General features: G+C 40.3%; 1 protein-coding gene across 1 annotated transcript in view; it reads right to left on the bottom strand.

The window, feature by feature from the left end:
* The window catches only part of LOC124278532 (myoferlin-like), a 151,502-nt gene that overhangs the window by 30,255 nt on the left and 96,245 nt on the right, over nt 1-25,002 (bottom strand). Inside the window, exons 30-41 of the mRNA XM_046714261.1 lie at nt 20,497-20,537; nt 20,201-20,313; nt 11,774-11,834; nt 10,711-10,788; nt 9,545-9,726; nt 8,976-9,125; nt 7,536-7,634; nt 7,092-7,253; nt 6,540-6,699; nt 6,220-6,290; nt 5,880-5,936; nt 3,411-3,494 (exon numbers count right to left, since the gene is read on the bottom strand). Of these exons, the coding sequence (XP_046570217.1) occupies nt 3,411-3,494; nt 5,880-5,936; nt 6,220-6,290; nt 6,540-6,699; nt 7,092-7,253; nt 7,536-7,634; nt 8,976-9,125; nt 9,545-9,726; nt 10,711-10,788; nt 11,774-11,834; nt 20,201-20,313; nt 20,497-20,537 (1,258 nt within the window). The remainder of the gene's footprint in view (nt 1-3,410; nt 3,495-5,879; nt 5,937-6,219; nt 6,291-6,539; nt 6,700-7,091; nt 7,254-7,535; nt 7,635-8,975; nt 9,126-9,544; nt 9,727-10,710; nt 10,789-11,773; nt 11,835-20,200; nt 20,314-20,496; nt 20,538-25,002) is intronic.

Here is a 25,002-nt window from a genome sequence, read left to right as displayed (position 1 = left end):
GTATAATGCTATAACCCAGAAGACAGATGGGGCTACATACTAGTATGCTGTAACACTGACTGAGTTTGGTTTTACGCCATTTTGGCAATATTCCAGCAATATCACGGCGTGGGACACCAGAAATGGGCTTCACACATTGTACCCATGTGGGGATTTGAACCCGGGTCTTCGGCGTGACGAGCCACCACCCAGTATGCTGTAACAACCCCATATGGGTACATACACTGGCATAATGCTATAACCCAGAAGACAGATGGGGCTACATACTAGTATGCTGGAACAGCTCCTATGACATATGGGGACATACACTGGCATAATGCTATAACCCAGAAGACAGATGGGGCTACATACTAGTATGCTGGAACAGCTCCTATGACATATGGGGACATACACTGGTATAATGCTATAACCCAGAAGACAGATGGGGATACATATTAGTATGCTGGAACAACCCCATATGGGGACATACACTGGTATAATGCTATAGCCTAGAAGACAGATGGGGCTACATACTAGTATGCTGGAACAGCTCCTATGACATATGGGGACATACACTGGTATAATGCTATAACCCAGAAGACAGATGGGGCTACATACTAGTATGCTGGAACAGCTCCTATGACATATGGGGACATACACTGGCATAATGCTATAACCTAGAAGACAGATGGGGCTACATACTAGTATGCTGTAACAACCCCATATGGGGACATACACTGGCATAATGCTATAACCTAGAAGACAGATGGGGCTACATACTAGTATGCTGGAACAACCCCTATGACATGTGGGGACATACACTGGCATAATGCTATTACCCAGAAGACAGATGGGGCTACATACTAGTATGCTGTTACAACCCCATATGGGGACATACACTGGCATAATGCTATAACCCAGAAGTGACATGGGGCTACATACTAGTATGCTGTAACAACCCCTATGACATATGGGGACATACACTGGTATAATGCTATAACCCAGAAGACAGATGGGGATACATATTAGTATGCTGTTACAACCCCTGTAACAACCCCTATGACATATGGGGACATACACTGGTATAATGCTATAACCCAGAAGACAGATGGGGCTACATACTAGTATGCTGTAACAACCCCTATGACATATGGGGACATACACTGGTATAATGCTATAACCCAGAAGACAGATGGGGCTACATACTAGTATGCTGTTACAACCCCATATGGGGACATACACTGGCATAATGCTATAACCCAGAAGACAGATGGGGCTACATACTAGTATGCTGTAACAACCCCATGACATATGGGGACATACACTGGTATAATGCTATAACCCAGAAGACAGATGGGGCTACATACTAGTATGCTGTTACAACCCCATATGGGGACATACACTGGCATAATGCTATAACCCAGAAGACAGATGGGGCTACATACTAGTATGCTGTAACAACCCCTATGACATATGGGGACATACACTGGTATAATGCTATAACCCAGAAGACAGATGGGGCTACATACTAGTATGCTGTAACAACCCTTATGACATATGGGGACATACACTGGTATAATGCTATAACCCAGAAGATGGATGGGGCTACATACTAGTATGCTGTAACAACCCCTATGACATATGGGGACATACACTGGTATAATGCTATAACCCAGAGGACAGATGGGGCTACATACTAGTATGCTGTAACAACCCCTATGACATATGGGGACATACACTGGTATAATGCTATAACCCAGAAGACAGATGGGGCTACATACTAGTATGCTGTAACAACCCCTATGACATATGGGGACATACACTGGTATAATGCTATAACCCAGAAGACAGATGGGGCTACATATTAGTATGCTGTAACAACCCCTATGACATATGGGGACATACACTGGCATAATGCTATAACCCAGAAGACAGATGGGGCTACATACTAGTATGCTGTAACAGCTCCTGTAACAACCCCTATGACATATGGGGACATACACTGGTATAATGCTATAACCCAGAAGACAGATGGGGCTACATACTAGTAGTATAACTGTAACAACCCCTATGACATATGGGGACATACACTGGTATAATGCTATAACCCAGAAGACAGATGGGGCTACATACTAGCATGCTGTAACAACCCCTGTAACAACCCCTATGACATATGGGGACATACACTGGTATAATGCTATAACCCAGAAGACAGATGGGGCTACATACTAGTATGCTGTAACAACCCCATATGGGGACATACACTGGCATAATGCTATAACCCAGAAGACAGATGGGGCTACATACTAGTATGCTGTAACAACCCCTGTAACAACCCCTATGACATATGGGGACATACACTGGCATAATGCTATAACCCAGAAGACAGATGGGGATACATACTAGTATGCTGTAACAACCCCTATGACATATGGGGACATACACTGGCATAATGCTATAACCCAGAAGACAGATGGGGCTACATACTAGTATGCTGTAACAGCTCCTGTAACAACCCCTATGACATATGGGGACATACACTGGTATGGTGTCCTACAAGGTTTATATCACAACTTGAGTGTCACTCTGCATGCTACATCTTCAACATCAGAAGGGAATGAAGCAAACTTCTGACAATGATAATTAAAGATCCATTATTCCAGAACAGTTGGGACATAGTTTTCACTGGAAAAACAAACCTCAGTCAGTGAATTTGGCTCAACGCTGTTTTCAGCACTGTTTTAATTATATGAAAGTAAGTTAGACTGATTTCAAAGAAAAGCTATAAATCTATTAGATGTTTACCACTGGAAGCTGATGAACATTGGTACTGTATCTGTGAACCGACAACCACAAGTTTCAGCTTTGGTCATCTCAAAATATATCTTTTTGTCCATTGTAAAATGTGATAGAAATACATGTAATGACGACTGCAAAGGGATGGAGGGTAGTTTTTATACAAGCACACTTGTAATAGTACAGATTCAAAACTACAAATAGAACTTGCCAGCAATCACCTGTGCTATACTATGGTTCTTATTGTTACACAATTTTGTCAAGATGGTATAGAGATTTGTTGTGAAATACTGGAAAAAACATGTTGCTAGGCAGCAGGGGCCACATCTATGTAGAAACCTCACCACACAATGAAACTCCTGGCTGTTTACAGATTCCATATGCCCGGCATTGTTGCATTTTACAGTTTGAAGTATGTGCAAGCTTCATAGCATGTATTTAAGTACAATATATTCGAAATCATATGAAAATCATGCTACAAAACAAATAATTGTGCTTCATAATTGGTGCATGTTGAAAGCACTGCCATTACAATGACCCAACTGAGTGTAAGCTCTAAGAATGTGAATACTGAAACCGAACAAAATTCAAGCTTGGTAGTATGTTACATGAGCTGTGATTGGTCATCCACACACCTCCATATCAGCTCTACTTTTCCTAAAATCAGGCAACTCCAATTGCGGAAACGATAGCTTCTTTCCAAACATGGATCCTGTTCTCTTTCAACAGAAAAATACAATTTTCCATATTTTACAGGTGGTTTGAAGGTATAAGTGAAGGTATGTGTAAAACCAGTCTCTGAAGTTACCATGCAAACTTGGGTAGGGTTAGGGTAGGTCTCCACAACTCTACCAACAATCTTCTTGGGATGCTCAACTTGAACTTCAAGTTAGCCATTACCTTATTTGTTTGGTGAGTAGGATAAAACTAGAAAGTTAACAATGTTAAGGAAGATTAGTGTTCCTATCACACACAAATATGAAGTTGCATGTTTACCATGAAACATACATTTTCATTAAAAACATTTACTCAACCAAAATCAAACTTCTGAGTGACAAAAGCTGCTCTATATCATTCCTCTGCAAGATCACATGAACACAGGTATTTTGAAGGAATGACACAGTTCAAGGTGACATCTGGTCACTGTTTGTTTATTTAGGTTGATAGAGCAGTCACTTACTTTGACCTGTAACCTGAGGCACGTCTGTATCACACAGTGGTAATCACATATGATCCTTATTCACATTCAAAACACCACATACTAACACTGGGGACCTTTACATCCTGTGTCAGCTGGCCTGACCCATCTCATTGGAATGTCTTATTGGAATTTACCTACACTACCAGACCAGGACGTAAAATGTCACACTTCAACTTTCATGACATAAATGGAGATTAATACCATCTTGTCATCTTTATACAAGTCAACCTTTTGGTGACATTTTATTGTACCCATAGGAAACCATATGCCAGTGTATACAAGCAGTGTCTATGTGAAAACACTATTGATAGCAATGTTACCAAGTTAAAGTATACATCATGTTCCCCACTGATGCTAACAAGTTATACATCACATTCAAAACCCATAATATCATGGCGAGAGACACCAGAAATGGGCCCATATACGCTAAGAAGCTACTGTCTACAATCATGTACTGCACTGTTGCCAAGAAGCTACAGCATTGTCATGTTCTATAGTGATGCTTAGAAGGTACAGTCTGCAATCATGTTCCTTACTGATGCCATGCTGGTCCAGTACTACATCTACTCTACTAGACAGTCTCCAATTTCAAAACTACCTTCCATACAACTAAGCTACACTTACTACAGTTTAAACTTACTGAGGCTACATTTAAAGCACTGTGAATAGTCACTTCCATGGTAAAAATGGTTCATGTCCTATGTTCTGTTCTTTGTTAATAGAAAAAACGAATCAACGGTTATTAGATATGCTTCTGCTTAAGTATTGTTGGTGAATAAACATATAATAACAAGATAAATGGGAAGCTTCCTCAGTGACACAAACCAATACATGTATGTACAATGTTGCAGACAGTGACTGCAGAATACAGAGCGAGGCCAGAGAGAAACTGCAACAGTCACGCACGGCATCCAGTGAAGACAGACAACAGATGAGGTAAACTACATAATGTCACTGTTACCCGTTTCACTAATTTCGCCACTCTTGTTCCAATTTTGTTGATAACTCCTCTAAGAGGCTGCTTCTAAAAAACATGGCAGCAATGTGTTCAAATACAATGGACAATGGAGATGGATGACGGGGTGCACAATGTCACCCAGAAGCTGGCCTGTGGGTCAAGCCCTAATGATGGAGGTCTTTAACAACTTGACAATGAGTTACTGATGCCCATGTATGGAACATAATCAACTGGCATCACAAGAGATCCAGATACACAAAATGTTAACATGTCACCCATCTTGGGGACAATGGACATTTGATAAATAGGTACACACTAAGGAAATCTTTTGAAGTAATTAGGAAAACATTCAAATGCTTTTCAGCATCATACTTTTGTAGAAAGCTTATGTTGCTAATCAAAGAACAAAACTAATACTTGACATAGTAAAGAGTGGCCATATTGCAATGACTGAATCACTGATTACAAAGTACAATAAACATTGTTGAAAAGTGCTTTCTGGTTCACCAAGATATTATGGAAACAAATCATGCAGGACAGCATGAACAGCTACTTAACATACAAAACCCAATTCAGGCGAGGTTACAATTTGGTGAAAAAACTGAACTTATATGTACAAAAATGGATCCACTATAAGATAGCATGCTGCTGACTTCATTACTGAACCATAAGAACAAATATCAGTGCCTAAAAAGTTAGTAAAAATTAACAATAACAAATTCCAAAAACACCAGCTTCTGACTGTGACTGAAGACACTTTAGGACTTCTAAAGTTGATATATATATATATAAAAATAGGGGACAAGAAAAAAAAATCACTTGAAAATGAAGTGCAAAAATTGGGGAGAGGTCTACTCTACATTTCAAAAAATGTAAAAAATTGAATGAGAAACAGTTAGATAAGAACGGTAACAAAATATTTGCGCTTAAGGCACTCAAAACTACCGTTGTTTCAGGCTCTTCTTCTTTATCTTTCTTTTTCAGTTTATTAAACCAAGGTTTCTGAGTAGAGACAGACAACATATACAATGAGTATTGTCATTAATAGCTATGTACAAGAAAACAGGCTACCAAAATGTGATTAGTATATGATACTACATCTGGCAAGTGTTAGTTTAACTATGTGACACAACATGCCTATATGGTAACACTACATACACAGAAACACTACTACTCTTACAACATATTTCAGTTGATATGTTTATTATTATTGTTATTTTTATCATGACATTTACATGTTATGCAATGCTTCCACATAAATATCAGACTCTTGATGTAAGCCTACCTTTGGCAGCTTTTCCTCTTGGGGCATATCCACCACATGCTCTCCGGCTGGACCGTTCCCTACAATGCTACCTGTTTAACGACATCCAAAACAACCGTGACACACTGCTTCACACAACAATCAATCTGGCATCAATATTGACATTTATCAAATACAAATCAACTTGTTCCGCATTGTTTGTAAACTTATAATGATGATCATCATCCTGGTACAAATAAAAGCTGCAACATGATGAGATATTGTAGTCTACTCACATGGCGACCATGGACACTCATAAATGAGTTCACTAAGAATGTCTGAATGACCTTGCCCTTCCCTACCTTCTTCCTCCTCATCTGCAACTGGCAGCATGGGGTCACAGCGGAAATCCTCCATGGTTCTTAATACAAACACACCAACATTTGGTTTTCGACCAAACTGTCGATGGTCACGTACACGGATGTTCATGGGCGGCATGTACAGCTCCTCTTTTGGCAGCATCTATAAACACACACACACACAGCGTGGAGGACAGCACCAGATAGATAATCAACTTTTTACAAATGTTTTTCTTAAAATGGTACCAGTATTTTCAGTAATGAGCATTTTCAATTAATCGGAGAGAAGGTGTTTCATGGAAGCATGTAGCAGTATAGCATCTAATCCTTGTTATGTTTCACAAAGCACTGTCACAGCACCAGTGCTTTAACTGAGACTTACAGACGTAGCCTCAAGATTCCTGTAGAATGAGGTTCATTATCATACAGGGTCTACTTTTGAGATCACTTTGCAACCAGATTAGAGATGTTTGTTGAGAGTTTCATTCACATGTGGATGGTTAAGTTGCCTGAAGGGCAACATAAAATATGCAGTAATTCAAACAATGTTCCTACCACATCGAAGAATAAGAGTGGCTCAATGAAGTTCGGGTTTTTCTTGGTATCCTTGATGGTAACAGAGTTGAGAAGATGACCGCCACACTCAAACTCTATGCTTGGGGACGACACATTGGACATCTGGAACTTTTTCATGTTGCGAACCCCCCAGCACAAGACCTGTGAATGTATGTATATCAACAGACCATGGCTGAATGGTATAGAAGGCTGGGGTTCCTTATAGACAAATTGACTGAACAATATAGAAAGCAAAGGGTTAATTACAAACAGGAATGGCTGAATGCTATACACATCTGAAGGTCTATGCAAACAGCAATGGCTGAATGCTATACACATCTGAAGGTCTATACAAACAGCAATGGCTGAATGCTATACACATCTGAAGGTCTATGCAAACAGCAGTTCTCTCCACAAACATGTACGTCTCCATAATGTTCCTACCTCAATGCCTGTTCGTTGCATGACGGGACGGATTCCATTTGGTACAAGGTATAAGCTGCCCTTTTTAGGTGGTAGGAATGGCAAATCTTTCCCAGTCATCTGAAGAATATTGACCAGATTAAGTTGTCTTGCAATTCCTAATGAGAATATAAATGTAGTCATATGTCCAACTTGTTTTGCATACATGATCGCTGCGGCAGAAGCTTAAAGTTTACCATGATTATCAAATATCTGATTTAATAACTTTCCACATGACCACCCATTGTAGGAAACATTTCACATGGAAAGTTCCATTCCGCTCTATCATACTTGACATTAGCAAACAGAGTAAATTTGGGTTTATATTATCACAAGAAAGACAGCCATCAGATGACGAATAGACCCATTCGGGTGTAATTCATAAAAGGAGTTTGGTTACTTATACCCTACTTTTGGTTCATTGAAACTGGATACCTAAGTTGAGTTCAGTTTATATGAAGTGCACGATCAGTAATCATAGTAAATGTTGTATGTTGGTACTCATGCAGTAATAATTACCAGTGTTTTGTTTGAAAGGGTTTCATATGTAATCTAGGCTTCCTGAGTCATACTCTGTCTGTGGTAGACATTGTGCCATCTCTGTGACAGCCGTCAAGCCACTATCAAAATTACAATTCTATAATAGGTAAAACCTACAACATCTCACAATCAAATAATATCGCTCCATACACTTCTTACATGGAACATTACACAGCTAACCTTAACAAACAAAACAAAACAATACGATCAAGCTACAGTAACAAACACATTCCTTTAAATTACAGTTTTAAGTAATTAAAACTTTCAAAGAGATAACTGCACTCTGAAAAATTGAACACTTTTAGAAAGTTAGAAATCCGATTCAGCCAGTATTACAAGACATATCCCGTGAATGTTTACATCAGAACACACAGCTGGACACAGTTCCAGCAGTTCCGTTCCTACCAGCGTATCCCAGATTGTGTTGGGACTGTCTAGCACTAGTCCATGTCTGACTCTCCTCCATTAACTTCTCCATGCAGGTCCTGCTTCCAGCCATGGGGCTCCTTTCATGAAGCAACCTTTACTAGGGTTAACCTAAACTCCCATTCTTTAACATTGCACCAAGGTTACCTTAGTGACTTACAATCACCTTAATGCTTTGTGAAAGGAGGCCCTGGTGTTGCTGTGCAAGAGATTATCAGCTAGTTACAAGCAGGCCAAACACTTAAGTTCTAATGGAATCTCAAAGGCACTGTCATCATAACATGACACAAATAGGAATTTTCACAACAGAAATAGAACTTACAAATCTTATTTCCAAACTTTGCAAGGTGTTTGAGGATTAGAAAGGTGAGGATTAGAAATTACCCTGACAAAGAATCCATTCCTGTAACATGGCAGAGAGAGTAATGTCATCAGCATCATTTAACTTCAACTCACCAGAAACAGCTCAAATGCTGCAAGTAGTTCGCCTCCCTTCTGTCCCATGCGGTTTATTTCATACCACTGCAGAACTGGCGTGCGGGCATCAGCTGGGTCAAGCTTCACCATAGGCTGTGCCTTGGACCGCCCAAGGAATTCAGGCTTACCCTGTAATGGCCAACAGAACAAGATTAAGTCGAGCTCTAACAACTTCCTGCTGAGAAAGCCAGGATACATTGGGAAACATGGTTGACAATGGATCAAACATTATTGGGAAATGTTCATGTTGTATTCATTTGGCTTATCAGCAATCTGCATAACTAATTCATAAGCCTCTTAAAAATACCTGTGCATAAAGTTACAAAAAGTCATTCTGTGAGGGAGCCGTTGAATACTTAAGAACACTAAAGTCTCTTAATTTCAGGAGCTGAGACTAGGATGAGCCTAGGTACCTGGAGCTGAGAATGTAATGAGTGCAGAAGGACTGTTTTATTCAATAATTGTTCTGGAGTTTCTGGAGAGACACAACAGTAAAGGTCATTTCATCAAACCTATTATCTGAACTGAAAATAAGGTTTCATACTTACAAATGTGTCATGATCAAATAGTTCCAGAATGATGTCTGGAGGTTGAGATTCAATCCCCTTGGGGTTTCCAAATATTTCTATCTCCCCGAAGATGAGTGTCTGATCCCAGGTGGGGCACAGTGTCTTGTGTAGCCGTTCCGTCACCATGCTCTGTGTCAGGAAGGACACCCGTGTAAAGGGATCTGCACAAACAACATCATCATTAATACTGACAGTCACAAGCAACATACTCCAGTGACAGATTGCATTTGGAACATGTGTTGCAACATCATTCAAACGTTTCACACTTCTTTAATGCGATGAAGCGCCTATTAAATCCTATGATTTTTGCATGCTTCCAGTATGTGCTCAAATAAATATTCCTTTTTAAGCAGTGGACACTGTTGTAAGACACAAGGAAGGGAGTTCCAACCCTTTCCAGCTGAGTAAGCACAGATAAAAAAGTAGAAAAGCGGCCTGATCATTCAGTATATCGTTATGTAGTCATGGCAACCTGGACATGAAGAGGTACGCAGAAGACACTGTAAGGATTAAAATACTGATATCAGTTAGGTGATTTAGAATAGAATAGAAAAATACTTAATGCCATTTCAGGAATTTGTGTTACATCAGCAGAGCTACTGACACAGAGAGAAATACATAACATATTTACATAAATTCATTGATTTAAGTATCTTCACATTTGGATAAAGTGTTGAAGAAATGATCAAGATGTTCTACATCAGTGGACAGTCAAGGACTTAAAAGTTTAACTACTTTCATATGTTTGCTCTCATCAAACCAATGGTGGTTTATAACATATGTTATATTTTGGGATTACACTTTCTATAATCCCAAAATATAACATATGTTACATTTGACCACTTTCTAAAATGGCATTGTGTATTTCATATGGTTTGGGTTAACACAAGATCCACATGCTAAAACTGCTACAAATTGAATTACAACATACAAAAGTGTTGATTTAAGATATTTCTTGATACACCTCCATACATACAAGATGATTTGCTGTAGGTTTCAATCCTTCTTTTTCATTTGGTCAGTCAGATTAAATCATACATATTTTCAAGATAAATATATTAGACAAAGCTGCACACTCTTAATACAGACTGGCAGTGGTTTTGTTTCTGACCAACAGCATGACAGTGTGGGAGAATGTAGATTACCTGAGAGTCCGGAGTCATCTGCTGCTAGGAGGTCCCGGGCCTGGTAGATGTATGCTCTCAGCTGGTACTTGAAGGACTCTGGGAGAAGAGGAAATGCATGGCAGGTACACATAACATCTGGTACAAAACGTCATCAAGGGGACATGCCTGATGAACTAGAACAGCCCCAGCTGCAGGACACAGTCCAATGATAAACGTCACCAAGGGGACATGCCTGATGAACTAGAACAGCCCCAGCTGCAGGACACAGTCCAATGATAAACGTCACCAAGGGGACATGCCTGATGAACTAGAACAGCCCCAGCTGCAGGACACAGTCCGATGATAAACGTCACCAAGGGGACATGCCTGATGAACTAGAACAGCCCCAGCTGCAGGACACAGTCCGATGATAAACGTCACCAAGGGGACATGCCTGATGAACTAGAACAGCCCAAGCTGCAGGACACAGTCCATGATAAACGTCACCAAGGGGACATGCCTGATGAACTAGAACAGCCCAAGCTGCAGGACACAGTCCGATGATAAACGCGTCACCAAGGGGACATGCCTGATGAACTAGAACAGCCCCAGCTGCAGGACACAGTCCAATGATAAACGTCACCAAGGGGACATGCCTGATGAACTAGAACAGCCCCAGCTGCAGGACACAGTCCGATGATAAACGTCACCAAGGGGACATGCCTGATGAACTAGAACAGCCCCAGCTGCAGGACACAGTCCGATGATAAACGTCACCAAGGGGACATGCCTGATGAACTAGAACAGCCCCAGCTGCAGGACACAGTCCAATGATAAACGTCACCAAGGGGACATGCCTGATGAACTAGAACAGCCCCAGCTGCAGGACACAGTCCAATGATAAACGTCACCAAGGGGACATGCCTGATGAACTAGAACAGCCCCAGACACAGTCCGATGATAAACCATCAAACACATCATCATTATTGTCAACAGAATATCTATAACACAACCTTCCAGCTTAAAGTATTGGTAATTGTGTTTAAGGAAATATATACAATTTACTTATAAATGAGTTTGTATATGACCTAATCATACTTACTGTCAAAGGTCAGGAACATCCTAGGAGCAGTAAGGGAAGCATCCAGCTTGTCATCCCCCTCCTGCAACACAACACAGACACAATCACACACTAATAACGTTCAGCTTGTTCACACCACATAACACCACAACATACAGCACAGATTATGTGATATAAAGTCCTTGTTTTGACAAGATGACCAAAACAAACCTTATTATCAGATAAAGTGTACTGGAACTGGTCCATTACGTCTGTTAAACTCATACTATGACCAAGTTATGACTAAGACCAAATCCCAATACTGACATGAGTGTGCGAAATAGCCACTGGCCTGCTAGCCCATGGCTAGTAAAAATCCAGTCGGGCCAGTAAATTTCCACAGTCTCTGGCCCGACTGGCTAGCGAATTTTCATGGAGTCATTTTGTAACTATATCACTCTCTCAAATGCAGGATTATGGCCTGATAAAAATGTTCATCATATTAGCAGCTTAATGATGAAACCTGTGTCATGCTGACAATATCTTATCCTCATCTATGTTTGTAATCTTTTGTTTAGCTTCTACATTCAAATTTCAGGCTAGTGAATTATTCTGTGGGCTAGTAAGTTTCAGGCATAGATAGCCCGACTGGCTAGCAAAATATGGAAACTATTTCGCACACTGACTCATATCTTCTTTCATTCAGTTTTTGCCCTTCCAAGTAAGACAACTTAAATGAATGAAAGATGTAGCAAATTATACATAACAAAAATAATACTTATTATTTCCAAAATAATGTTCATTGATCTATTGATTGAATTTTCTCTCAATCTCAAAGTTTAGCGGAAATATCACATATTACTGGTTCTCAAATGTCAGGCCTGTACTAATTTGTATGGGTTATATAATGATCTTCATGGCATCATTAGCTGCATGTTCTCACCTCAAGCCCTAGTTTTAGTCATTTTCAAGTTTCCTCTCACATCACTGATGCTGACCAAATAGGTAATTTAGCATTTAAACCAAGTGTTCATGATATGAGCAAATCCAATTGACATTTATCACAAAAATTCTAACTTACTTTCAATGCAATGAACAAACATGGACGAAACAAAATCGTAAGCTGACTTCTGCTTAACCTAAAATAAAGTTCTTACTCATCTGTACACTGGTCATTGTAAGAAGCAGGACCCAGATTTTAGAAGCTCTCTTAGTGTTAAGATGGTCGTAAGTGCCATACATTAACATTAACTTACGACTATCTTAGCTCTGAGAAAGCTTCGAAAATCTAGGCCCTGAACTGTTACAAAATGAACCTATTTGCATAAGGACAAATGAGCAGGAAGCACAGATAGTTCTGCTGCCAGATAGCACTGATGCACATATGTCAATCAATGTCAATCATCACACACCACTGACTGACTGAGTTTAGTTTTACGCCGCTTTTAGCAATATTCCAGCAATATCACGGCAGGGGACACCAGAAATGGGCTTAACACATTGTGCCCATGTGGGGAATCGAACCCGGGTCTTCGGCGTGACGAGCCAACGCTTTTACCACTAGGCTAACCCCACGCCCCTCATCACACACCAGTTGACAATGGCAAACTAGTATGACCATATTACGAAGAAATCAGTACAATGATCACCTACTAAACACTTGTAGTAACATGATGATAACATACAACTTAATGAGTCAGTCAGTTGGGTTTACCCCAGGGATGCAGAGAATTTTGTTGTTTTGGACACACATTTTCATATGATGTGAAAAGGGTACTTTGTGTAGGAATAGCATCTATGTAGAACTCTCTCTACCTTTGACAATATGGCTATACAGAGATGTGGAATAATAAACTTCCTATATGACAATGTAAATTCAAGTGCAACTACTATGGCAGTTGAAAAATACTGCCAGTGACAAAATGTATGAGGTATTTGTTGCAGCTGAATGTGAAATATATGTGATGTACCAGGTGTCTTGTGAAACATGATTTTGCACACTTTATCCAATATGGTGGAAAGCTCTCTTGGTGTTTGTGATCTTGCATTTTCCAAAACATCCCAACTGATTCTAAGGTTATCGGTGCCTTTCAGAGTTTTCATTGGTGATTTGATACATAAAAACAATTATCAGTGATCACTAATACGCTACTTGTTAATCATCCCATAAATACATGTCAAAACATACACCAAATAACTTCTATTTTGTCTTAGATGATAGTGTATGATTTTAAGAAACAGAACATTTCCTGCAGAGTTCAAAACAGTAAAGTGTATTTGTGAGGTGAAGTATGCTGAATAATATTCGACTTAAAAAAGTCAGGGTTGATGATGGGGAACAAGGCTGCTCATGACAACAGTTTTCATCTGTGTTTCAGAATAATGTGCAATATAGAACAAGCTTTGTGGATAACAACTTTGTCAAGCAGGACAACGGTACAAGAATCTGTATCAAACGTCGCACTCACGAATAAAAAAAGCAGGACGACAGTACAAGAATCTGTATCGAAACGTCGCACTCACGAATAAAAAAAGCAGGACAACAGTACAAGAATCTGCATTGAAACGTCGCACTCATGAATAAAAAAAGCAGGACGACAGTACAAGAATCTGTATCGAAACGTCGCACTCACGAATAAAAAAAGCAGGACAACAGTACAAGAATCTGTATTGAAACGTTGCACTCACGAATAAAAAGAAGTTGTTATCCATAAAGTTTGTTCTATATTGTACTTCCCAACTTCTAAAATGCCACTCAAAGAAGCAGAAAAATGTGGGCGAGAAACGCCCACAGTGATGCAGTTCTTTGACATTTACCACTTGGGTGAAAACCATGAGCCTGCATGGCTCACACACACACACACATATATATATATATAACTATACCTCCGGAGACAGTAGCAGAGACTGTCATTCTGAAGGCATTATAGTAATATTGGTGGCAACAACTTACAAACATCTGTCAATAATAGTCATAATAAAGCATTCTCATAGAGCTATGGCGTCTTTAAGAACACCCACACAGGTTGCTGTGTCTACAATCAGAGACTGCCTCACTAAAGACATATGTCTTTAAGAACACCCACACAGGTTGCTATGTCTACAATCAGAGACTGCCTCACTAAAGACATATGTCTTTAAGAACACCCACACAGGTTGCTGTGTCTACAATCAGAGACTGCCTCACTAAAGACATATGTCTTTAAGAACACCCACACAGGTTGCTATGTCTACAATCAGAGACTGCCTCACTAAAGACATATGTCTTTAAGAACACCCACACAGGTTGCTATGTCTACAATCAGAGACTGCCTCACTAAAGACATATGTCTTTAAGAACACCCACACAGGTTGCTGTGTCTACAATCAGAGACTGCCTCACTAAAGACATATGTCATCATGAACATTCACACAGGTTGCTTATCAGGTATGTCTACAAAGAATGGTGTGACTTCAGTGTTGGTTGTACTGAGCACATATTTTGGTTGTAAGAATTTGAAATTCAAAATAATCTACAAAGATTGCTATGGCTACAGTCGTAGATGATTTTGATGAAGAAATGAGTATGCATTGACATCAAGTGTATGCATTGACATCAAGTGTATGCATTGACATCAAGTGTATGGATTGACATCAAATGTATGCCCTGACATCAAGATCATAAAAAAAGATTCCTATGACTATATGTTTGACATCCACCTCCAACTACAAAGATCCATTAACCGATCTACTGAGCTTGTTGAGATACAGAGCCTGAAGTATGTCTCACCACTGGGGGGGGGGGTTCTGGAGGCTCAGGCACTGATGAAGTCGAGGGTCGTTTCACAAACTGAATATGTAACATCTTGACATGACAGACTGAGTATTGTTCAAATAAATAGCATAAAAGACGAAATGTATTTACAGACAGCTAGAAAAAACAATGGTATGATGTGTAAAATTGCTCCAACTGTTTGTGTTTGCTTAAAGTAGATACTACATATAATATTTACATGTATTTCTTGATAACTTGCTTAACATAACACATACAAATCATTTAACTTGACAAAAACTGAGAGGATTTGACTTGATTCAGAAGAGTTAATGAATTAAATGCCACATATATTGGAGGTCAATCTCAGAACAGTGTAATCTTCAACTAGGTTGAAATCAATCAAATGAGTTAAGTAGCATTCAACTGTGACATTAGAAACAAGGAGGTAACAAACAAAGAATGTATAGAAAAAAATAGTTTCACATAAAAGAGAACTAAGTAAAGACTCTTGAAAGAAGAAATGAGCTGAAAAATGATACAGCAATATCTCAGGTCACTTTAGTTACAAGGAATATTTGGGCCTTGAAACACACTGATGATCTGTCATACTCTCTACAAACATGATGAAACACACTGATGATCTGTCATCCTCTCTACAAACATGATGATTCAACAAAAGTACTGGAATTGGTACTTAACTGAAAAAGTTTAATCCCAAATATAAGGTATTACATTGAACCACTTTCTAACTGACATTGTGTATTCATGATGACTGAGAGCTTAATGTTTCTTCAGACTAGAGACACACTGATCATGCAATCTCCTATTTGTGTGGTCTTAAACTTAAAGGAGAATACTAACGCAAAAACAATTATTTCATGGGGGTAAAGGCATTGTAAAAGTCACCTTCCGGGATTAAAATTAAACAAAAAGTTTGTATGACAATCACAATAAACACATAAAAAACATACTCGTATTTCCACCTATTACGGAAACACCCGACAGTTAATGAGCAGAGATGGGTATCACGTGACATGACGTCATATGTGCCTATTGCCGATGGCTTCCTCTTTGATTTTACCTCACAACTTGACAGTGACCATGGATTCTGAAGCAGTGAAAGATGTGCCTGACATTATTTCTGATTACGATTTGTATTATTGTAGCACTTGGGCAGTATGGCCGACTTTAGTCACATATGACATCACAAGGTCACGTGAGTTCCAGTGGAATATGCATAATGGCTGAAGCTCAGATAACAGAATCTGTTTTTGCGATTGAAATACAGATAAAAATACTTTTGCATTACAAATTGGGGTACATGTTACTGGTGACTTCATCTTTCACCCAGTCACTTATTGCAATTTTCCAGTATTCTCTTTTAAGTAAGTAAGGACTTTACTTCCTCGAGGATGTCAAAGTTCAAAGAGACATTAAGAAATGAACAAAAAAAAAAAGCAGACAAAAAACTTTCCTGGCCATTAAACCATTATGCTGAAGTTATGCTATAGTTTTTGCAGCTGATTTTGAGCCAGGAATTCCCTGGCCATCTGAACTGGCATTTGGTGCAGGTCATGATGCCAAATGTGAGAGAAACTGTGTATCAACCATAACATCGCTTTAGTTGTTGAAATCACTTGAACTTGTTACTTCTGCTAATGTAATCCAGATTTGAGTGATTTCTCCAGTAGTCAGGTACTTTCCATGATCAATAAAGAAGTGTTGCAAATTATATCAGATATAGACCCTAGTCATTAACAGAAACCCAAATCCCGTGCCAAGATGAAGACAAAACGAGAACACTAACTATGGGTACTATTGATACTGATGTAATGAACGCTGCCACCTGGAATACTCTCAGACTTAAGCTCAACGTCTTGCAGTAACGTCACATTAGCTTAATCATCACTGACTGGTTGGCTGGTGTCCATCTTCAAACTGAATGTGTTCTATGTTCACTGATATTTATCAGTAAGTACTGGGATAAGTACATCAAAAGTAGAAAAACTACACACAAATTGGGAAATGTAATGAGACGTTGCTGCTGGCACCTGCCTAGTACTGTAACCAACCCATTACAGTAGAATAATTTACAGTACACACATCGCAGAACTTTCTACAGATACTTGACAGAAAGTAGAGGTGTTGAGACCAATGATGGAACATCAAAGGCTCAATTACTTACTGATTTTGATGGTCATTCATAGGGTAATATCTCAAAAAGCAAACTGTTAAAACCCTTGCCTTATTGTCTGGAGACCCCAAAAAGGACACATACCACACCAATAAACAGCCCTTCTGGTCTGTAACCAACCAACCAGAACTCATGTGACTGTAAGGAGGAACTGCAGACACCAAGAAAGTATCTACAGGTTGCTATTGCCACATAAACCAACAGCACAACTACAACTAGATACTGAACTATACTCCTCTAACCCCTATCTTCATCACCTTCGGGGTCAGTGTTTCTTTCAAACTCTGGCTTCTTTTAAGCACTGACTTTTTTCTCTGAAACACAACGGCAATGTGTCCTGTGTACTATATATCATAAACACATTCATATGTGTCCACTGTGTGAACCATTCATCTAATTCACTGTGTGAACCATTCATCTAATTCACTGTGTGAACCATTCATCTAAGCCATTTATCTCCGTGACTGTGTTAGCCATTTATCTCCTTGACTTTGCTAGCCATTTATCTCCTTGACTGTGTTAGCCATTTATCTCCTTGACTGTGTTAGCCATTTATCTCCTTGACTGTGTTAGCCATTTATCTCCTTGACTGTGTTAGCCATTTATCTCCTTGACTGGTGTTAGCCATTTATCTCCTTGACTGTGTTAGCCATGTATCTCCTTGACTGTGTTAGCCATTTATCTCCGTGACTGTGTTAGCCATTTATCTCCTTGACTGTGAGCCAGTGACCCCACCCCACACTGTGTGAACCATGCACCTGATTCATTGGAATACCACACCAAACATTTGTTCCTGATCCATAGGTTTAGCTTGAATAATTTTTTAGAAGACCAAGTGCTATCTGAAGGAGTTAATTTAAGCGTGTGAACCTTACAATATTTCCTCAGGTACCTTAAGGAAGGTACACTGGGATTTGTGGGAGATGGATGGGTGGGCTCTATCTCAAGTGTAAGAAGTAGTATTCTAAGAATTATCATCATTATTGACAATGTTCCAAAATTCTTATGAATACGTCCCTCTAACACTTGATTGCCAAATCCAAAATAGGCTCAGTGGGAACAGAGTACCCCCTATATAGGTTAGGTAGGAATAATTCTGATTGCTCCCTGCTCTTTTCTCCATCCCAAAGCTAGGCAGTCAGGACAAACTGAGGCAGACCAGGAACAACAATAATGCAGGCCATGATTGTCTTGGGTCACATCCCTCAGGTAAATGCTGTGTTTGATGACGTCCATGGCAATCTGACATGATCTGTCATGAAGCTTAGCATGCCACTTTTGATACTTGGTAAGGAACTCCAGTAAGGTTTTAATCTTGACTGGATGAATATTTTAAGAAAGCAGCCAATCATTTATCCAAAGGCATGCAAATTCTGAAACTTGTGATGCCGTGCAACAAGGAAGGTAGTCTTCCATGCAAAATAAGAATGCCTTTTCTATAGGTTCAGATGGATGATGTAATAATCCTGATAATACAATGATAATACAATGATAATACAATGATAATACAATGATTAGTCCCATTTTGTAGTTTTTTCTTTCTTTGGGATATCCTCCAGTTCAGAGGACTGTAACATACTGGCAAGAACTGGATCTTTTCCAATGTGTATTCTTTGTTTAGTAAAATAGACATTAATGCTGAGCAATAAACTTCTATGGTTCCATACACAAGAGGTAGATTTTTTTTTGAAATGTAAAAATTTGCAAATATCAGTACTGTTATAAAGACATTGTCTGTTTCTGATCTGACTCTCCACTGCTGGAATCAGCCCCATTTATAATCATCTAAAGCAGATGTTGAGGCTCTGACTGACAGTGTAACAGCTGAGGAAATCCTGCTGCTGCTAAGTGTCACTGGATAGTTTCCATAAGTGGAGGTGGAGCTGATCCAGTTGCGATGGAACCTGTCTGACTTTGGTTGTCTGAGAAGTGTTGGCCAATGAGGAAACACAAGACCTTATAATACTGGTATATGTACCGCCTATATATATAGATAGTACAGCACAAGATCTTATAATACTGGTATATGTACTGCCTATATATATAGCTAGTACCGCACAAGATCTTATAATACTGGTATATGTACTGCCTATATATATAGCTAGTACAGCACAAGATCTTATAATACTGGTATATGTACTGCCTATATATATAGCTAGTACAGCACAAGATCTTATAATACTGGTATATGTACTGCCTATATATATATAGCTAGTACAGCACAAGATCTTATAATACTGGTATATGTACTGCCATGATAAATATTCACTGCTAGCGTTTTGCAGTGCAGTAGATTTCAAAATGCTGGTGTATGTCCTGCCAATCTGTATATATACTCAACAACAAAAGTTAAGGACCACCCCAACTTTCAATATTAAAGTATTTAATAGTTCATATTATGATCCATATAATACTTAAATACTGAATATTGGGGTGGTCCTTAACTTTTGGGGATGAGTACACATTGCTGGTGTCTCATAACACTACTGTACGTATGTCCAATATGATGACAGATTCTTACCACAGGCTTTAGGCTAAAGAAACAACTAGCTTTGGGGTCTTCGGCAACCATCTTGCGATGATGGCGTCTTCTTCTGACCAAGTCCATGGTTCGTTCCTGTGCGTGGAACTTCATAATGTAATTTTTGTAATTTTTAGAGTAAAATTGATATTTTATACTTATCCTGACTCATGCTCTTTTGCTTGTCTTCTTCTTCTTGCGAACATAGTGGAACACTTGTATCTCCTTAATTGAAGCTCCCTTCAATGTAAAATCACTAATTGGTACTCACCAAGAGTTGCCTCCCTTGCCCTTTTGCGCGAACAGGTGTCGCCACCCTCTGGCCTCATGCTTCACTCTCTCCTGATTTTGCGAGCCCAACACTTGAATTTACAGGGAAATCCAAAGTGTTATGTGGGGAGGATGGGAGGGCTTACCTCATGAGTCAGGATAAGTATAAAATATCAATTTTACTCTAAAAATTACATATTTTTCCTTATCCTGACTCATGCTCTTTTGCTTGTAGAATCCTACGGAAACGGAGGTGGGAAAAACAGAATACTTTGGATTTATAGAATTAGTGATTTATATAGATATAACTGTAATAACCCCTTACGGGAACTTCATAAAGGCATAGACTTAGGATATTTCCTCTATTATAAGCCATAGGTTATATATTGCCATACTGGGGTATTTACAATAATAATATACTGTGATATTATCAAATAACAATATCAAAGCGACTCTGATAGAGAAGCTATACAACTGAACATAATCATCAGTAAAAGCTTAAGGGTGAGTAGACCTAAGCTAAGTATATACATAGTGCTAGAACTCCGTGAGAGTTATAAGCTAGATAATGCATGTATCAATTATGCATATTAATCTCGTAAGACTATGTGTTAGCGTTCTGAGGGACTGTCAACTGCTGTCTGCGAGGACCAAGGGACCGAAATGGTGAATACCTGAGGCGTCCTCGGTGGTGATATCTCTCAGATAGTGATTAGCAAACACCATGTTAGATTTCCAAAAGCATCCTTCCATAATTGTATTCAATGAACAGTTACCGTGTAGAGGCTGAGAGTGGAAGCCAATGCCCTGATCTCATGGGGATTTGATGCTGTTGGAGGGTCCAGTCCTGCTGCCTTGTAGGTGAGAAGTATGACAGTTCTTATCCATATAGATATGGTGAGTGCGAGAGACTTCTGTCTGAGTTGTTGCCGACAAGGGGATGAATAATCGTTTGAGAAATCTTAGCCTTGTTTTGGAGCGTCGTAAATAGATTTTGAGAGCTCTGACTGGGCATAGAGATAAGTCCAGTGTATCTTGAGATCGAGAATCGAGGATAGTGCAGGGATATGGAATAACCTGTCTGGTTGACCTGGTAGTTGATTTTTGGCGATGAAATCCCATCTTAGTCCCAGGTGTGCTGTGTTTTGATTGTCATCAAACGTATCCTCTCTCATAATCTAGTCGCGTGAATTTCTGACATCCTGGCTGCTGTGGCTAGAGATAACAGGAAAAGCGTTTTCTGTGAGAGAAATTCAAAGGTTGTCGATTCCAACGGTTCATAAGCCTCACTTGTGAGGTGTTGTAGCACTATATTCAGATCCCAAGCTGGAAGTGGAACTTCCGCTTTTGGTCCTCCAATCGGAAAGCACGTAGTAAGGCCAGTAACTCTGGAGTCTTAGTCAATTTGACACCCGTTCTCATAGTAATCACAGAACTAAAAGCGGCGGCAAGATATGTTGACAATGTCGAGCCTTTTAAATGTTTGTTTTGCCGTAAGTAACACAAATAATCTGCCACTTGTGGATGAGTAGCATCTCTCGCTGTAAATCCCTTATTTGCTGCGTAATTTTCGAAACTGTGCCACTTGTCGTCGTACAAGTTAGGTGTAGAATTGCGTAAGGCAAAGCGTGACGCTTTTGCCGCCCTGGTAGAATATCCTCTCTTGTTTAAACACATTTTAATACAGTCCATACATTGAAGTTGGAATACTTCTGGGCTTCCGTGCACCTGTTTGGTGTGTGGATGTATTAATAGATTTGGCTTTGGGTAGCTCTAGTGTTGGTTGACCGATTTCTTGAATTAGAATGGGAAACCACGTTCTGGCTGGCCAGTAGAGTAGCGACAAAGTGAGTTGGAGGCTCTGTGTTTGTCTGATTTTCTGTAACACTTGAGGTATTATTGCTGGCGGCGAAGCGGCGTGCGCATTGAGGCCTTCCAGGATATGCTTAGAAGCGTCCGTTGCCCATGCTTGTGGGTCTGGGACTGGTGACACGAATGTCGGTAGCTGATTGTTGAAGCGTGTGGCGAATAGATCTACTAGCGGCTCCTATTTGCTTGATTATCTGTGCAAATATTTCTGTATTGAGCATCCATTCTGTCGGTGGCGGTTGATGTGGCGAGAGAGTCGTCTGCTAGTACATTCTTGGCTCGGGGAATGTGACATGCTCTGACATGTAGGTTTAGATCGTGGATTAGATCGAACAGTTGAAAGCTTAAAGTCAATAGGTTCAGTGATCTCGTTGAGCCTTGTTTGTTCACATAGAAGCGCCACTGTCGAGTTGTCGGTATGAATCATTAGGTCGCATTCTGTAGAATGGTGCTCCAATGAAGTATGGCGTTGATTACAGCTTTCATCTCTAACATGTTTATATGGAGCTTGCTTTCTTGCTGATTCCATAACCCTGATGCCGTCGGTTGGCGAGATGAGCTCCCCAACCTTGGAGCGGCAGCGTCTACATATAGATGGGTTTTGAATTCCTGCTCTGCTAAACAAATACCTTCCATGAACATTCGACCTCCTGGTCCACCATAGTAGATGAGGTCTGAGATGTTTGGTAGACTGAATGGTTGTAGGTCGTCGAGATGTGCATTGATGAAGACCTGTAATGGGCGTAACTGTAATCTGCCTCTGACTGTCATGTCTTGGGCTGATGTGAGGAGACCCAACAAGCTCTGCCATTGTCGTAGTGGTAGCGGAGAGAGTAGAAACTGGCGGAATGGTCTGTTGGATCTTGAGCCAGCGGTCTTCTGGTCTGACGATACGGTTGAGATTAAGTGATAAATCGAATGCCTAGGAACTGCAGATCTTGCGATGGTACTAGGTCCGACTTGAGTAAGTTTACTAACCATCCTAGCTGTGTTAGTAGCTTTATGATGTAGTTTAACTGTAGTTTGAGGCGCTGTGGATCTTGATCTACTTGTATCCCGTCGTCGAGGTAGAGCACTCGCGTAGCCCTAGGCGATGTAGATAGGTGACAATAGGTTTCGTTATCCTCGTGAATAGCCAGGGGGCTGATGATATTCCGAATGGGAGTACTTTCCATTGGTAATGTAGCCCGTCTAGTGTAAATCGTAGGTATTTCCTGGATTCGGGATGTATCGGGATGTGTAGATATGCGTCTTGCAGATCTATACTGGCCATGTAATCCATGGGGCGAATCAACTGCCGTAACTGAGGTAGGTGTATCATGCGAAACTTTGGTGGTTTGCGTAGATAATTCCTGTTGAAAAAGCTCATGTTGTAAATGAGTCTGTATTTCTCCTTGGAGTTTTTCTTGGGTACTAGGAAAACTGGGGAGTAGAAGCCTGGTTCGATGTTTACTTGATCTAGTACTTCTATGGCCTGCTTGGTTAGGAGTGATGTAACAGCCTCTCTTAACTTTGGTAGTTGTTGTGCCTGTAAGTCGAACTTGTGAGGGTTGACTGTCAGCGGAGGCGTGGCCTGTAGTGGGATCTGAAATCCGTGTTGAAGAATGTTGGAGACATATGGGTCTTGTAACATTCCCCAGTTCTCCCAGTGTAGTTGGAGCGTCCACCCACTTGTGACGGTTGTACTGGAACGGCTGGGGGTGGAAGACTCCAGTCGTTCCGAACCTGTCTTTCAGCGTTTATAGTTCGCGGGAACCTCTGGGTGTCCTGCCTCTTCCTGACCCTCCTCTATAGTTGCCATATGGGCGAAGAAAAGAATCTTTCCCCTGGCGCTGGCTATCTTCCTATCCCGTGCTCTCTGTAGTCCAGAGAACTTAGATCTCCCTGAGTATCTTTGTGAAGTCTGCCTGATGACGCTGGCTAGCGTGTCCATCGACTTGATCATAAGGACTTCTCTGGAGTCCTTAGTGACTTCCTTGGAGACTTTGTCTATTCCTCCGTCAAAGATGGATGGGGAAGACCACGGGGCTGTATAGAGTGGAGCTGTAAAGTTCTCACCCCAGCTGCAGGAAGCGAGGAGGCCTTGACGACGAGCTAAGGTCAACGCTGCTGAGACAGATGTGAGATGATCTGTTAGGAACTGCTGGTCCTTCTTTTGCATCAGTAGGGCCGAGTAGATCATCCTATCATCTTCAGAGGTCGTATTCTGAGAAATCTGGTGATAAGTGTCTCATTGATCGTTCTAGATCTATTTAGGCCAAAAACATCGTCTCGTCATGGTTTCTATCTGCACCAGCTTGCGATCGTCAATCTTGTAGTTCTTGTTCTTAACATCGCTGATCAGCTTGTAGTTGTCATCGATGTCTTGTGCCTTGAGGAAGGGGTCCATATTGTGCGTGGAGAACTTCTTGGCGTGAAAGTTCGGCAGATGTGGTGTCTGCACTTTCGTGGCTTTATGGAAGGCTGTATCTAGATTCTGTGGCACCGCAGCAATCGGGTCGATCGGAGGTAGGGTGACGACGTCTGCATTGTCTTCCTTCATCAGGTATGTCTGCGCTGAGTTGCCACTCTTGGACGGTGAAGAGAGATCTAGGTTGTTTACCATCCAATATCTTATCTCAGCGTCTGAGAAAATGATGCCTCCATCATCTTCTGTTCCAGCA

The sequence above is a fragment of the Haliotis rubra genome, unplaced genomic scaffold (assembly GCF_003918875.1).
Source record: "Haliotis rubra isolate DU_JTF1 unplaced genomic scaffold, ASM391887v1 Scf239, whole genome shotgun sequence".
NCBI classification, from domain to species: Eukaryota; Metazoa; Mollusca; class Gastropoda; order Lepetellida; family Haliotidae; genus Haliotis; species Haliotis rubra.
Note: the sequence above shows the minus strand (reverse complement) of the source record. Positions and strands in the feature narration are given on the sequence as shown.